The sequence below is a fragment of the Callorhinus ursinus genome, unplaced genomic scaffold (assembly GCF_003265705.2).
Source record: "Callorhinus ursinus isolate GAN/ISIS: 27379988/994484 unplaced genomic scaffold, GSC_fseal_2.0 scaffold37, whole genome shotgun sequence".
In the NCBI taxonomy this organism is placed as follows: domain Eukaryota; kingdom Metazoa; phylum Chordata; class Mammalia; order Carnivora; family Otariidae; genus Callorhinus; species Callorhinus ursinus.
The window spans coordinates 4772607-4790319 of NW_027397099.1; the positions used below are offsets into that span (position 1 = coordinate 4772607).

At 41.3% G+C, this 17713-nt stretch overlaps 1 protein-coding gene across 2 annotated transcripts in view; it reads right to left on the reverse strand.

Moving 5' to 3' along the window:
* Positions 1 to 17713, reverse strand: part of NIP7 (nucleolar pre-rRNA processing protein NIP7) — a 63339-nt gene that overhangs the window by 6736 nt on the left and 38890 nt on the right. The window contains exon 5 of one of the 2 annotated variants that reach the window (XM_073880076.1): positions 16040 to 16060. The exons of the other annotated variant lie outside the window; for it this stretch is intronic. Within the exon in view, the coding sequence (XP_073736177.1) occupies positions 16058 to 16060 (3 nt within the window). The 3' untranslated portion in view covers positions 16040 to 16057. Of the gene's footprint in view, positions 1 to 16039; positions 16061 to 17713 lie in introns of those variants that run through there. 2 annotated transcript variants of the gene reach the window in all.

The following is a 17713-nucleotide window of genomic DNA, read 5'->3' on the forward strand; positions in this document are numbered from 1 at the left end:
ATAAAATAAAATAAAATAAAATAAAATAAAATAAAATAAAATAAAATCTTTAAACCAAATAATCAGGGGAGCCTGAGTGGCTCAGTCGATTAAGCGTCTGACTCTTGGTTTCAGCTCAGGTCATGATCTCAGGGTGGTGAGATCAAGGCCCCCCTCATCTACTTGAGATTCTCTCGCTCTCCTCTGCTCCTCCCCCCATGCGTGCTCTCTCTCTCTCAAATAAAGAAATAAGGTATTTTAAAAACAAACAAACAAAAAACAAAATAATAAAAAATGTTTGGCTTGGGGGCGCCTGGGTGGCTTAGTTGGTTAATCAACTGCCTTCGGCTCAGGTCATGATCCCAGGGTCCTGGGATCGAGACCCACATCAGGCTCCCTGCTCCCCGGGGGGGGGGCCTGCTTCTCCCTCTCCCTCTGCCTGTCACTCCCCCTGCTTGTGCTCTCTCTGTGTCAAATAAATTAAAAAAATCTTTAAAAAAAAAAGTTTGGCTTTGAATATCAAGTTTACAATTATTGATCTTATCTCAATAAAGTACCTCTTACAAAATCCTACCATTATTTTTCCTATATTTTATTAACTTTTAATTGCTATTAATTTAGGAATACATCCTTCTTTCTTTCTTCTTTTTTTTTTTTTAAATAGAATGTTGCAGGGGCGCTGGTGGCTCAGTCGTTAAGTGTCTGCCTTCAGCTCAGGTCCCTGGGATCAAGCCCTGCATCGAGGCCCTCATCGGGCTCCCTGCTCAGCAGGAAGCCTGCTTCTCCCTCTCCCACTCCCCCTGCTTGTGTTCCCTCTCTCACTGTGTTTCTCTCTGTCAAATAAATAAATAAAATCTTTAAAAAAAAAATAGAATGTTGCAGGTAAACTTTTGGTTCTCTTTAGTCATTTTCCATAATGCTAATTTAATTGGCCTTGAGTGTGGTTGGCAAATAATTACTTTAACATAGTGATTCTAATATGCAGCAAAGTATGAGAATCACTTGTCTAACTGATATAGGACCCCAATGTTCTTGGAAACTCAGTACTAGAAATGATGGGAAATACATATTTAAAAAATACAATAAATGGTTTTCCTTCTTTAAGTGAAGGGTAAGATTTGCCTTTCAAGACGGATTGCATTTTACCAAGAACGCATCAGTGAACTTACGGATGTGCAAATAAAAAGCCAATATGCAATTCTAGAATGGAGTCTGGGGACAAGATGACCCTAAACTCACCATATAAAAGTTGTCATTGTTGTGGGCATGTTGCATCTCTGTAGAGTATTAAGATATGGCTGGAGACTGGGGATTGAAGAAGAACTGATTGAAGAAGTTTCTTGGCTAGAGAAAGAGAGGGCCATAAAAAAGACCCCTGTGAAAGAGTCAGGCTGAGACTCTTGAGGACTGTGTTGTCCAACATGGTAGCCACGAACCACATGTGGTTATTTAATTCTAAATTTAAGTGAATTGATATGAAATCAAATTTTTTTTTAAGATTTTATTTATTTGACAGAGAGAGACACAGCGAGAGAGGGAACACAAGCAGGGGGAGTGGGAGAGGGGAGAAGCAGGCTTCCCGCTGAGCAGGGAACCCCATGCGAGGCTTGATCCCAGGACTCTAGGATCATGACCTGAGCCAAAGGCAGATGCTTAATGACTGAGCCACCCAAGCTCCCCGAAATGAAATCAAATTAAAAGTTCAGTTCCTCAGTCATAGTAGCCACATTTCAAGTGCTCAATAGCCACATGTAACCAGTGGCTACCATACTGGATGCAAATATAGAACATTTACCTCATGAACGAAAGCTCCATGGGACAGTGCTACTCTAGAAATCATTATATATGGTCTTACCTAGTAGCTAGTTTTAAATTTTCATTCACGCAGTGTAATTACTTGCTTTCCTCCCAAGCCGTCAACAAAGTTTTAAAATAATAGTAACAGCTAATATTCATTGAATCCTTATGTATTGGTCAGTTTTCTTGGTTGCAGACAAGTTTCACTCTTGTTAATTTAAGCACAAAGAGATTTACTGAAGGGTATGGCTAGCTCACAGAATCATTTGGAAAGTTAAGAAATACACTCTAGGCTAAACATCCAGGAATGACTTCCAAAATTATACTGCAGAACTGGGTTGACAAGCAAGCTGCAGCCTCTGCCACCATCTAGAAGATTCAGAACTGCTAAGCTGCCGCCAACAGCAGCTGGCTCCAGAATCACATTGCCTTTCCATGATCAGCACCAGCAAAATGAATGCTTCTTCACACCTGCCTCTCCCTGCATAGGGTTCACAGTTTTAAAGTCTCATACAAATGGCATAAATCACAAACAGAATTGGAGCAGCAAGGGAGTTTGAGAAATGTAATAAATGTTTAGCTTTCTATTTCCTGCAGTTCAGAAAGCAAGGTAGAAAGGGGTTGCAATGGATTTTGAGAGAACCAGTCTAAAGTATCTGTCACAACTTGCCATGTGCCAAGTCCGGTAAACATGCCCAATCTCATTTCATTCTTACAAGAATTCAGTGGGGAAGGCCCTGTAATTATCCTCATTTGCCAGATGAAGACACTACAGTAAATGGTGGGACTCACAGTATGAACTTAGTTGTGCTTTTGGAAGGTTTTTTTTTTTTTTTTAAAGATTTTATTTATTTATTTATTTATTTGAGAGAGAGAGAGCACGCATGAGGGGGGGAGGGTCAGAGGGAGAAGCAGACTCCCCGCCGAGCAGGGAGCCCGATGTGGGACTCGATCCCGGGACTCCGGGATCATGACCTGAGCCGAAGGCAGTCGCTGAACCAACCGAGCCACCCAGGCGCCCTGTGCTTTTGGAAGTTAAAGGAGCCCTCTGTCCACTCTTGGAAAGAACTTAAGGGAAGCAGGGAAAGGACAGCTGACTGAAGAAGCCAGGATGGAAGATGACAACCCATGAGAATAAAGCAGCAGTCCCAAGGTGACAAAGGACAGCCAGAATGAATCTGAGAACTCAGGAGTGGTGCCAGATTCATGCCAGATTCCAGAGTCCCTACTCTCTCCCCAAAGTCCATGCTGCCCCCAATGGGAAGAACCAGAACTTACACACAAATGACAAAGACTGAGAAAACTTCTCTGGTTTCAACGGTCCCAGTTGCATCTGTGACACAGAACAGAATGCAAAATAAAGAACTCAGCCGGGAAGGCTTCCAGAAGGAGGTGCATTTTCAGTCAGTTTTAGAGGAGAGAAGTGTTAGCTTACCCTACTGCACTGAGAAGGCAGAGGGTTTCAGATGAAAGAACTCATATGTCTCATGCCAAGACTCAGGGCTGAAATGGACCAGCCACTGTAGCATATCAAAGCAATGTCCTTGACTAAGGAGGAAGGAGGTGGGTCAGTGTTTAGCAGAAAACAATAAATCTGGTGGGGAAGAGAATTGATTGCAGGATAAAATCACATGAAACCCATCCCATGGTTATAGTTATATTAAAATATTAATAAAGTATGGACTGAAATTCAATTTGGAACAAAATTAAAATCTCAGGGAGTGGAACTCAGAAATTTTTTCTTTTCTTTTTCTTTTATTTTCTTTTATTCATTTATTTGGGAGAGAGCACAAGTCGGGTAAGGAGCAGAGGGAGAAGCAGACTCGAGTGGGGTGAGGGGCAGAGAGAGAAGGAGAAGCAGACTCCCCGCTGAGCAGGGAGCCCGATTCGGGGCTCTATCCTGGGACTCCAGGATCGTTACCTGAGCCGAAGGCAGACACTTAACCAACTGAGCCACTCAGGTGCCCTAAGAACCCAGAAATTTTCTAACAAACACTCCAAGTTGATTTGTCTTCATTTGCCTGTCACAAGGGCTGTTCCCAGTCCCAGTTCTCCTTCCCTGTGAAAAAACCCAAACTTCTGGTGCCTGAGGTCTGGTGCCCCTTTGCCACCTCATTCTTTCTTGAAGACATTCTAGTAGGATCACAAGATAACCATGCTCGGGGGATAGAATAAATCTCAAGGAAATGGGTCGCTTGGTGCTGAGAGCTTCAGGTAATTTGAGAAAGCAGTGTCAACATCTCAGAAATGTGGTAGCTCTGTGTGATTCTTACTTTGCTTAAGCTTTATCAAACAATATTACTAACTAACATTCTAACAAGCCTTTGCATCTGCTAGGTCCTAGGCTAAGCAACTTAGTAATGCTTTATATCACTGAACCCTCACAACAATTGCCTATACTAGAGGCTATTAATATTCCCATTTTACTAATAAGGAAACTGTGGCTTAAGAGGCCCCACAGCTAAGAACTGGACTCTGCAGCCCATAGATTTAGCCATGCTGCTATGCTGCCTTGATTTCTTCTTTCTTAATTGTGTTTCCCTATTATTTTTCACATGGTATGTTTGTTTACTCATTGGCTCTTCACTCCTCCAAAAACTATAAGTTTCTTAAATGTGATGATCAAGTCTAATTCATCTTTAGACACCCTTACCCTCAATACCTGACAAAGACTAGCACATAGTGAGTGCTTAATATGTGTGAGCTAGACAGAGCTTTGTGACACAAAAGTCACTCATTTTATATACTTATACACAATTACTCTTGCAGATATTCACAGCTTCTGGATAACAAGTTGATGACGTTTGTACTCTCATTTCATATAGTGCCATGGTCAAGTGTGAGGGTCTTAGAGCCAGATAGTTACTGGTTTGAATCCTGCCTCAGCCACTTATTAGTGGTGTAACTTTTGGCAAATGTTAAAAGAAAAAAAAGTGTTACAATTTATAAAGGGTTATCTGTAAAAGGAGCACTGCTCTTGGGTCGTGAAGAAATAGTTGGAACAGTTTATGATTCAGATGCTTAAAAATATATATATGTGTGGAGGCACCTGGGCAGCTCAGTTGGTTGCGCAGCCAACTCTTCATTTTGGCTCAGGTCATGATCTCAGGGTCAGGGGATCAAGCCTTGTGTGGGGCTCTGTGTTCAGCTCGGAGTCTGCTTGTCCCTCTCCCTCTGCTCCTCCCCCTGCTCTCTCTTTCTCTCTCAAATAAATAAATAAATTTAAAAACTATATATATGTGTGTGTGTGAAGACACATGAAAAGATGCTCAACATTGGGGCGCCTGGGTGGCTCAGTTGGTTAAGCGACTGCCTTCGGCTCAGGTCATGATCCTGGAGTCCCGGGATCGAGTCCCACATCGGGCTCCCTGCTCAGCGGGGAGTCTGCTTCCCCCTCTGACCCTCCTTCCTCTCATGCTCTCTCTCTCTCTCATTCTCTCTCAAATAAATAAATAAAATCTTTAAAAAAAGAAAAAGAAAAGAAAAGATGCTCAACATCACTAATCAACAGGGAAATGCAAATTAAAACCATAATAAGGGGAGCCTGGGTGGCTCAGTCATTAAGCATCTGCCTTTGGCTCAGGTCATGATCCCGGGGTCCTGGGATCGAGCCCCGCATCGGGCTCCCTGCTCCGCGGGAAGCCTGCTTCTCCCTCTCCCACTCCCCCTGCTTGTGTTCCCTCTCTCGCTGTGTCTCTCTCTGTCAAATAAATAAATTAAATTTTAAAATAAAATAAATAAAACCATAATAAGATATCACCCCATTCCCATCAAAATGGCTATTATTATCAAAAAGTAAGCTACAACAAATGTTGAGACATCTGGGTGGCTCAGTCGGTTAAGCATCTGCCTTCGCTCAGGTCATGATCTAAAGGTCCTGGGATTGAGCCCCGCAGTGGGCTCCCTGCTCAGTGAGTGGGGAGCCTGCTACTCTCTCTCCCTCTGCCCCTCCCCTGGCTCATGATCTCTCTCTCAAATAAATAAATAAAATCTTAAAGAAATAATAAATGCTGGCAAGGCTTTAGAGAAAAGGGAACCCTCATGCACTGTTGAGGGGAATGTAAATTAGTACAGCCACAGTGGAAAACAGTATGGGGCTTCCTCATAGATAAAATAGAACTACAGTACAATCCAGGAATCACATTTCTAGCTATTTATCTGAAGAAAATGAAAATACTAATTTGAAAAGACATATGCACTCCTATGTTCGTTGCAGCATTATATACAATAGCCAAGATTTGGAAGCAACCTAAATGTCCATTGATAGATGAATGGATAAATAAGATGTGGTATATACATGCAATGGAATATTACCCACAAAAAGAATGAAATCCTGCCATTTATGATAACACTTGCGGATCCGGAAGGTATTATGCCAAGCGAAATTAGTCAGAGAAAGACAAATATTATATGATTTCACTTATATGTGGAATCCAAAAATCAAAACAAATGAACAAACCAGAAACAGATTCATAGATACAGAGAACAAACTGACCATTGCCCAAGGGATGTGGGGTGTGGGAATGGATGAAATAGGTGAAGGAGATTAAGAAGTACAAATTTGCAGGGGTGCCTAGGTGGCTCAGTGAGTTAAGCGACTGACTCTTGACAGTTTAAGTCTCACAGTCGTGAGTTCAAGCCCTGCATTGAACTTAAAAAAAAAAAAGGAAGAAGAAGCACAAACTTACAGTTACAAAATAAATAAGACGTGGGGATGTAATGTACAGCATAGGATATATAGTCAGTAATATTATATCAACTTTGGTGACAGATGTGACTAGATTTATGTGGTGACCATTTTGTAATGTATATAAATATAGAATCACAATGTTGTATACCTGAAACGAATATGATACTGTATTTCAATTATTCTTTAATAAAAAATATGTACTTGATAAAAGTGGTAGATGGGTGGGTTCTCAGAGGCGCCCGGGGTCTTCCTAGAGTAGCTAGTAGCCTACTGAGAGGAGACCCTACTCCTACTCAGTCGCCTCCTACTAAGAAAGATGGAGCAGCAAGAACAGGGACTTGCTGGGGTTAAATGTTAACTTGTGTTTATTTCTCTACAACTGCCTGCTGTTTAATTTGGCCAACCCAGTGAAGATTCTTTGGTAAGCCAGTGTGTAATTTCTAAACACCAGACCTACGACCTTTATACACATGCTAAACATTTATAGAGTGGGAGAGTTCTTTTTCCCCATCAGTGAATTGAATAAATAACAACATCCTCCCCTCTCCCCCCAAAAAAGCATTCTTTGATCTACACGAAAGATAAATTGGTAATAATTCACCCTGATCAGCTAAGGATTGTAAAGCAGAGTCTTTGATAAGCCAATTAATTTCAGAGGGCACGGGAGCTTGTTTCTTCCTGATACTGATTTATATTCTCAAAGCCATAGAATGTTAGAGCTGAAAAGAAACCTTTTAAGATTATCTCTTCAAATCTTCTGATTTTAATGGATAAGAAAACTGCGCACTCCAGAGAGGAAAGTTTAGACAAATGCTAATAAAGAACCATATAGAAAATGTTTTGTTACAACAATTCCTAAAGCATTTTAAGCTTTCTGTGGTTGTTGCTTTTTGTTTCCTTTTTAATCGGGTGATCCAAATACATTATTTGGGCCTGGATTTGGAAATCTGTGGGCACTAATCCTCAGTTTTGTGCTGACGTCAGAGATATTTGAGAATCACTGCTGTCCCCTGCTGGAAATTTAAATCTCACAGGTTCTCAAGGTTCTATGGAATTTTTTTAACAGTCAAACAAATGATAAAAGTAGTATCTCCTTAAGGTAGTGAGTTTAAATAGCATAAAAGGGTATGAAGAGAAAAGTAAAACTGGGAAAGTGGTAACTGTCATTAAAAATTTTATTGAACATTCTTCCATAATTTTTTACTTATATATTTATATATATCTACACATATGTATAATACATTTTAAAAGATTTATTTATGGGGTGCCTGGGTGGCTCAGTTGGTTAAGCGTCTGCCTTCGGCTCAGGTCATGATCCCAGGGTCCTGGGATCGAGCCCCACCTCGGGCTCCTTGCTCAGTCAGGAGCCTGCTTCTCCCTCTGCCTCTGCTGCTCCCCCTGCTTGTGTGTGTGCAGGTGTGAGGTGGGGGAACAGAGGGAGAGGGAGAGAGAATCTTAAGCAGGTGCCATGCTGGGGAGTTCTGAGTGTGGGGGGCTCCATCTCACAACCCTGAGATCATGACCTGAGCTGAAATCAAGAGTCCTATGATTAACGGAAGGCACCACCCAGGCGCCCCAATATGTTTATACACACATAGGAAAATGCTATATGCAGGGTTTTGTAGCTTAGTTTTCTCTTTTTTCTTTCTTTATTTTGAATAGGAATATATTCAAAAGCTTCCTATTTTTTTTTTTTTTAGAAATATGTCCTGAACAGTCTTTTAAAAAGTAATCTCTGTGCCCAGTGTGGGGCTTAAACTCAACCGGGAGATCAAAAGTCACAACTCTTTCCGATGTGCCAGCCAGGCCCCCCCCCCCAGGGGCTCCTGTCTTGAACATCTTTTTTTTTTCTTAAGATTTTATTTAATTTTGACAGAGAGAGAGTGTACAAGCAGGGGAAGCAGCAGGCCGAGGGAGAGGGAGAAGCAGGCTCCCCGCTCGGCAGGGAGCCCGATGCGGGGCTCAATCCCAGGACCCTGGGATCATGACCTGAGCCTAAGGCAGATGCTTAACCGTCTGAGCCACCCAGGCACCCCATTGAACATCTTTTTAAAGCAGTATATTGGGGCGGCTGGGTGGCTCAGTTATTAAGCGTCTGCCTTAGGCTCAGGTCATGATCCCAGGGTTCTGGGATCGAGCCCCACATCGGGCTCCCTGCTGAGCGGGGAGCCTGCTTCTCCCTCTCCCACTCCCCCTGCTTGTGTTCCCTCTCTCGCTGTGTCTCTCTCTGTCAAATAAAGAAATAAAAATCTTAAAAAAACAAGGAGTATATTGACAACCTCATTTTTGATGGGAGAATAATATTCCATTGCTCAGGTGTATCATAAATTATTTGTTTAGTCCTCTTTTGATAGACTAAAATGTAAATCTCTCTAAGAGTAGGGAATTTATTATTTTGTTGTTGTCACTGCTGTCTCAATAAAATTTGCTTAATAAATGACTGGACATTTTCCTAGTTTAAAGTATTTCTCTGCTTAAAAATGCTGCCCTGAATACCCTTGTGCCTGTATTTTGGGGCAGTAGATAAAGTCTGGAAGGAAGTACAGGTTCAAGGACATGTGAATTTTAAGTTTTGACAGGTGAGTACTTCTGATGAAACATGGATCCAGATGTTTAGTAATTCTATCATTCCCATACCTGCTTGAGCATCGAAGCCAGAAGCTCCCAGAGAATTAATGAAAAATAGCTCTTTTCTCCACATCCCTTCTCTGTTTTAATTCAGTAGTGTGTGTGGGGGGGCAGGAATATTTAAAGCCCCCGCCCCCAACTATGATTCCCGTGCACACTCAGAACTGGCAATAGCCACATAATACCCATGTCTTGCTACACTGCAGCAGAAGGGAAGGTGCTCCTATATCCCAATGTTCATGTGGTAACTCATCTGTTATTCACCTGATGCTTATCCAGTGCCTACTGTGTGCAAGACCCTATGCTCGCTCAACCACGGGCAAGATTGTGCAGGCGGTGTGGTACGGATTTCGCCACTGCCCTGGGTGGTGGTGCTGGGAGCAGACGGGTGAGTTTGTTGTTGTACGAGTCGGCTGGTGGTTGGGGTTTGGGGAGGGAGCGCTGTGTGGGTGAAACTTGGGAATCCTGCACTACAGCGGCAGGAATTTTAAAAAGGCCCAGCCCTGCCCTCAGTGACATGTATGTGTGTCTAACAAACATGGAGCCCCCACAACTTCTAGGTCTTCCTAGGCAGGAGCTACTGGGGGTGACCCCAGCAGTGGTGCGGGGCAGGGCCCAGGCCTTTCCCTCTGGGCCCTTCTAAGCCAGATAAAATATCATGCAGATGCAACACATGTGGGAAATGCGCCATGGACAGCCAACAGATGGCAGTCATAAAAAGAGATGACAGATTCCACCGTCATTCACGACCCACCCAAATGTCACGTCCGCTGGGCTCTTTCCCTGACAGTTACTGCCCCGAGCAGGTGTTGTTTTCATGTACTCCGTGGCAGTTAAAATATAACAACAGAAAAAAACTCCAACAACCAAAAACCAAAAAACCGAACTATTAGTACTGCTCCCCGAGGCTTACTGGATCAGAACTTCTAACCACCTTATTGCATGACCCCATTGTATTCTCCCAACAATGTAGGGAACTCAGAGAAGTTAAATAACCAGTTAAAGGCCACACAACTTAAGTAGATTGATCTTCACATTCTTCTTGCTTGCACATCTCATCAAATAATTTTGAAAAATTGTCTACCCCTAGAAACAGACATACACATCTATGGTCACTTAATTGATAACAAAGGAGGCACTACAGAGAGTAGGAAAAGATCTTAATAAATCATGCTGGAATAGCTAGATACCCATATAGAGAAAAAATGAAATTGGTCTCCACTTCATGCCATACACAACATCAGATCCAGGTGGATAAAAGACAAATGCGAAAGGCAAAAATCTACAGCTTTTTAGAATATATGAAAATATCTTCTTGACTTCTGAATAGGAAAGCATTTAAGCCACTAACAGCCCTCAAGACAAAGGAAAAGAAAGGTAGATAAAGAGAATGATTCAGTGACACTAAAGTTATACATTGTGGTTCATAAATATATTATGTAGAGAGTTTGACAGATAAACCACAGAGTGAGAGAAGATAGTTGCAACAAATGTAACTATATGCTCATTGCAGCTTGTTGCAACACTAAACTAAGGCAACAGTATTCAGTGGTACCACTTTGGAAAACAGTTTGGCATCCTTTTTGTACAAATGTTATAGAGTTGCCCCTTAAACACCACTGGTGGTTTGACTGAACCTGCAGGTCCACTAATACACAGATGTACATTTAATATTTTTTCTTAAAATTTTCTCTTATAGTTTTCTTAATAATATTTTCTTTAGCTTATTTTATTGTAAGAATACAGAATGTAATATACATAACATACAAAATATGTGCTGATCAACAGCTTATTTTATATCGGTAAGGCTTCTGGTCAACAGCAGGCTATTAGTAGTTAAGTTTTGGGGGAGTCAAAAGTATTATGCAGATTTCTAACTGCATGGGGGTCAGTGTCCCCAGCTTTGCATTGCTGAAGGGCCTACTATAGTTGACAATGAAAAGGAAAAAGACAAGAAACCACTGCCTAAGAATGTGTATCTCCTTCCACATTTTAAAGTTGACATCTAAAAGTTTCCATCTTATTTACTTTTTTTTTTTACTTGAACAATAATGCTTATAGCAGCCTTATTTGTAATGCCCCAAACAGGAAACAACCTAAATATCTATGGAGAATGAATAAATAAATTGTGGATTTTCATATAATGGAACAATACTCAGCAATAAAAAGGAATGACACGGGTGAATCTCAAAAACTGTTACGCAAATTAAGTTAGACACAAAGAGTACCTACCATATGATTCTGTTTATATGAAATTTAGAAACAGACAAACTAAGATGTTTGAAATCCAGTCATTGGTGGATGGGGAGTATCTTGAAAGGGGCATAAGGGAACATTCTGGGGGTGATTCAGCACGCATTTAACTAGATGCAAAAGATGTACTTTCTGGTACATTACAGATGTTAACATTCAAAAATAAAACTGTGATATCACCGCCACAAATACACCCAATGAAATATAAGTACCATACTGATTTGATATCCACCATCATCTATTTAAAAATAAAAAAATATGGACAGGCCCTTCTTGAGCAGTCATACTTTTTTTTTTAAAGATTTTATTTATTTATTTGAGAGAGAGAATGAGAGATAGAGAGCACGAGAGGGAAGAGGGTCAGAGGGAGAGGCAGACTCCCTGCTGAGCAGGGAGCCCGATGTGGGACTCGATCCCGGGACTCCAGGATCATGACCTGAGCCAAAGGCAGTCGCTTAACCAACTGAGCCACCCAGGCGCCCTGAGCAGTCATACGTTTTAATAAACTTTTTTTTTTTAAGATTTTATTTATTTATTTGAGAGAGAGAGAGAATGAGAGATAGAAAGCATGAGAAGGAAGAGGGTCAGGGGGAGAAGCAGACTGCCCGCTGAGCAGGAAGCCCGATGCGGGACTCGATCCCGGGACTCCAGGATCATGACCCGAGCCGAAGGCAGTCGCTTAACCAACTGAGCCACCCAGGCGTCCTTTAATAAACTTTTTTTTTTCCTTAAGTAAGCTCTATCCCCAACATGGGGCTTGAACACACCACCCTGAGATCAAGAGTCACATGCTTCACTGGCTGAGCCAGCCAGGCACCCTAACAGTCATACATTGTAAATCATTCTTTTTCTTCTTGAAATCTATGTCTCCCACCAAATATTACTCTAAAGTAACATGGTTTTATGTTTGAAAGTCCTTTATTCATCATCTATTACTCTGCAACAACATATGACCATTTATTTTTTGTTGCATTCTAAAATCTTAAAAAATATACTATCACCACAAGGCTTTATTTTGTTTAAATTTATTTATTTGTCAGAGAGAGAGAGAGAGAGAGTGCATGCACAAGCAGAGGGAGAAGCAGGCTCCCCGCTGAGCAAGGTGCCCGATGTGGGACTCGATCCCAGGACCCTGGGATCATGACCTGAGCTGAAGGCAGATGCTTAACCAACTGAGCCACCCAGGTGTCACTCACAAGTCTTTAAATATTAATTTTCTTTGGGCTTAAGCTAGCATTATAAGTCATACACTAATAATATTGATCAAATTAGCATAAAATTATGTCCATTGAAAATTCATCTCTCAGGGTGCCTGGGTGGCTCAGTTGGTTTAAGTGTTCAACTTTTGATATCAGCTCAGGTCTTGACTTCAGGGTTTTGAGTTCAAGTCCCTCATTTGGCAGGCTGGGCATGGAGCTTACTTAAAAATAAAAAAATCATCTCTCAAAAATGGATGAGGGAGTAGTTAATGGGACCTTAATTAGTCTTTTTTTTAAAGGCTTTATTTATTTATTTGTGAGAGAGAAAGAGCGAGCGAGAGACAAGATGAAGGGGGGAGGGGCAGAGGGAGAAGCAGACTCCCTGTCGAGCAGGGAGCTGGACTCGGGGCTCAATCCCAGGACCCCAGGATCATGACCTGAGCCAAAGGCAGAGCTTAACTGACTGAGGCACCCAGGTACACCGGGACCTTAATTAGTCTTGAACTATGCCTGTATTTGTATCCAAACTCGGTTTCTAACACCATAATATACACCAATATACACCATAATATACACCAAAGTGAGATGCGGATGGTATGCCTTATCTTTTGCAAGGTGGGAGAAATCTGACTGGGAAAGGGAAACTGGCAGGATCTCTGACATTGGTGTATTCTTACATCAGTTTTAAGAAAGATAACACATGAAGGTTAATCCCCCTTGAAAAGTGTTCATGCTTAGGGATATGTGTAATTCCGGTTTGAAGACCACCAGTTTAGAATGTGTGGAGATGGAATTCTGACCCAGATATATCTGACTCCCAGCCAACTACCCCATACAATCCTAATTTATTCCTTATCACTTTGACCTAAAAAAAAATTTTTTTTTAGGAATATTTATTTGCCGGGGGAGGGTTGGGGGCAGCTCTAGAAGTAATACATAACCATTGCTCAAAATTGAAATACAGTGTCATTTTTACATGTTGGTCTTCCACCTAGACCTTAAATTCCTTCAGGGCAAAACTAGTGTTTTATCTATATTCATGGCCCTAGAACCAGTGGAGCTTCAATTCACAAAGCAGGGCCTCAATAAATACAGAGCAAATGCCCATGGTGGACAAGACCATATCTGAGTCTTCGACCTGCATGGATAAGGGCCCCAGGTTGGGAGAGGTGATGCCAATGGCTGACTCGGCTTTGGAGTTTAAGCCTCCTGTTATTTCCATCAGTCCCTTCCTCCATTCTTTGCTATAGACAACTGTTGTTTTCTCAAACCAACATCCAATGCTTGATGCACTTGGCTTCAAGACAGTACCCTCACTTAGCCTTCCAACGAGATTGTCCCCTGGTCCCACCCCAAAGCCTTCCTTTATCAGATTTCTGTAACTCTCACTGCTGACCACAGAGAACTTTCATCTGTGGGATTGGGAAGAACCAGCCATGTGTGTTCTTGACACAGATGTTCCATGTGCAGAGTGAAAAAGACTGAAGAACCTTCTGTCCATGCTGGGCTTCATCCCCTGTTGGTGTTCTCTAGCCCACAAATGCCAGAACAGTGCTTCCCACACTCTCAGCATTCCCATGTCACCTTTATGACTTTGGGTATATCCACAGGCCACCTGTATTTACATCATACTTTTCTTTATATGACTCATTATTTTTTACCTAAAAACTTGCTTAAGCTTTGTCCTGAGCAATAATATCGAAGTAATGACATGCCTGATGAGTGAGGTATGATGTGTGTATATATGTATGTGTATGTGTGTGTTTCAAATGCATGTTTTAAAAAGTTCATAGTTATTAATATTTTTAAAATATTAGTTGGTGTATGTTTAAGAAAAAAACACCCAGTTTTCCCCTCCTTTCACTTTCACACAAAATGCTTTACTTCTGACACTTGTGGTCACCAAATGTATGGGGTTTCTTCCCCACACCAAGCAATTCTTTGTGACACCAGCTGGATGTTCTATAGTTTAACTCCATTACATACAACTTCTGTCCAATGTGTCTACAAATCAGAGGTTGCCATGATCCCCCCAATTTCCATTAATTTGCTTAGAGTGGCTCATAGAATGCAGGAAAACATTTATGTTTACCAGTTTATTAAAGGATATGATTAAGAATAGAGATGAACATTCAGCTGAAGAGATACATAGGGCAAGTTCTGGGAGGGTCCCCAGCACAGGAGCTTCTGTCTTGGTGGACTTGAGGTATGTCACCCTCCAGTTACATGGATGTGTTCACCAACCTAGAAGCTCTCTGAACCCCATACTACTGGGATTTTATGGAGGCTTCATCATGTATGCATGAGAGATCATGAACTCCATTTTTAGCCCTCCTTCTCCCTTCTCAAGAGAATAGGGGAAGGGGTGGAAAATTCCAAGTTTCTAATCATGGCTTGGTCTTTCTGGTGACCAGCTCCCATCTAGGAGCCATCTGCGAGCCCACCCAGGGTTATCTTTTTAGAACAAGAGATGCCCCCAGTGCTCTTATCACTTAAGAAATTACCAGAGTTTTAGAAGCTCTGTGCCAGGAACCGGGGGCAGAGACCAATATATCTATATTCTACTATCTCACAGTGTACTACTTAAAAAATCTCCCATATAAGACTGGAAATGTCTTGTTCTAGACAGGAAGTTATTAGGCTATGCAGCTTTCTTTTTTTTTAATAATTTTTATTGTTATGTTAATCACCATACATTACATCATTAGTTTTTGATGTAGTGTTCCATGAGTCATTGTTTATGCATAACACTCAGTGCTCCATGCAGACTGTGCCCTCTTTAATACCCATCACCAGGCTAACCCATCCCCCCACCCCCCTCCCCTCTAGAACCCTCAGTTTGTTTTTCAGAGTCCATCGTCTCTAATGGTTCGTCTCCCCCTCCGACTTACTCCCCTTCATTCTTCCCCTCCTGCTATCTTCTTCTCCTTTTTTTTTTCTTAACATATATTGCATTATTTGTTTCAGAAGTACAGATCCGTGATTCATCAGTCTTGTACAATTCACAGTGCTCACCATAGCACATACCCTCCCCAATGTCTATCACCCAGCCACCCAATCCCTCCCACCCCCCACCACTCCAGCAACCCTCAGTTTGTTTCCTGAGATTAAGAATTCCTCCTATCAGTGAGGTCATATGATACATGTCTTTCCCTGATTGACTTATTTCACTCAGCATAACACCCTCCAGTTCCATCCACGTCGTTGCAAATGGCAAGATCTCATTCCTTTTGATGGCTGCATAATATTCCATTGTGTATATATACCACATCTTCTTTATCCATTCATCTGTCGATGGACATCTTGGCTCTTTCCACAGTTTGGCTATTGTGGACATTGCTGCTATAAACATTGGGGTGCACGTACCCCTTCGGATCCCTACATTTGTATCTTTGTGGTAAATACCCAGTAGTGCAATTAGGCTATGCAGCTTTCTTCATCCTCTTTCGAGTCAGGAATCATGGTAAGGTTTCATAAAGCACAACATTTATTGGGGACCTTTTCCCTCTACTCACTGTAGAAAATTAGGAAAATACAGAAAGGTCTAAGGAAGAACAAATTTGAAATCTCTTGTTGTTCTATCTTGGTTAATACAAATAGATCTGGATTTAAAATCAGACTCAGACATAAATTCATTATAATGTCTTGGACAAGTCACTTAACCTCCTAATAAACTGAATAATCCTCAGTTTATTCATCTGTAAAACTGGCATAATGATACATTTTTTGAAGGATTTTGATGAAGATTAAATGAAATAATAGCATTTAATTACCGTAGCATGGTAAGTGATAAATAGTAAATGCTCAAGAAAGTATTTTACAGGGGCACCTGGGTGGCTCAGTTGTTAAGCGTCTGCCTTCGGCTCAGGTCATGATCCCAGGGCCCTGGGATCGTCCTGGGATCAAGCCCCGCGTCAGGCTCCCTGCTCCGCAGGAAGCCTGCTTCTCCCTTTTCCACTCCCCCTGCTTGTGTTCCCTCTCTCACTGTGTCTCTCTCTGTCAAACAAATCAATAAAATCTTAAAAAAAAAGTATTTTACAAATTATAACTTCCATAAATGTGTGGTCACATTATATGTTTCTATCACTTTTGTGTTATTTTATCTTGAGCATGAAGTAATCTTTGAGTACATAATTATTTATTTTATGGGGGGGCAAAATTTGTATCACAGAATAAAATTCCTTACTATGAACACACCATGACTTATTTAATAATCTTATTATTGGCTCTTTCTAGTTCTAATGTACACTGTAAGTAATGCTGTGATGAAAATCCTTGCACTTAAATCTTGGTGCTCATTTACAATTGTTTCCATAGAATGAATTTCTAAACAATGGAAGTTTTATGGCTCTTGTTTTTTTTATTTGGTTTTATTTTGTTTTGTTTTCCTGAATTGCTCCCTGGAAAGGTTTTATAGATTGACCCTTTCAGCAGCACTGGCTGAAAGTGCTTGTTTCACAGCACCCTCCCTCACACTGGGCATTTTTTTTTTCTAGACTTGCTAACTTAATTAACATATATCAGGCATTGTTTACAGGCCTTATCTCATTTCATCTTCACTACAACCCTATGAAGTGTCCATTTGGTAATCTGTACTCTTTAGCAGGTAGGGGAAACAAGATCCTTAGAAGTTAAGTTCTTACCCAAGCCAGTAAATTTTTAGGCCAGGAAAAGCCTGATCACTAACTTGCTGATCATTAACTTGCTGACTGTAGCTTTTCCCCTATACCACCCTGCCTCCTGCTGGTGTCCAGAGGGAGGGCAGGAAGCACTGAAGTTCCTCAAAGCAGAATCCTTAACTCAGAGCTGGGGTGTTTGTGGTGAGTAAAGAGTGATGTCGTGACAATCATATGATGGTGGGGCTTTGAAAAATGAGGAGAAAACTCAACAAGTTTTACACTTAATATTTATGCACTTTATGTAAGTTATAACTTAATTTAAAAAGAAAAGGAAAAATGAGAATTTTTGATAGAAAAGAGGAGGAAAGACTTTTCAGACAGATAGTGGATGAGCTCATAGAAATAGCTTACACTTACTGAGCCCATACAACCAGCCAAGCCCTCCACGAAGGACACTGGAAATAGTAACTCACTTAATTTTCATACAATCCCCATGAGGCACCTCTGTTATTTGGGCTTGACAGATAAGAAAACAGAAGTAGGAGAGA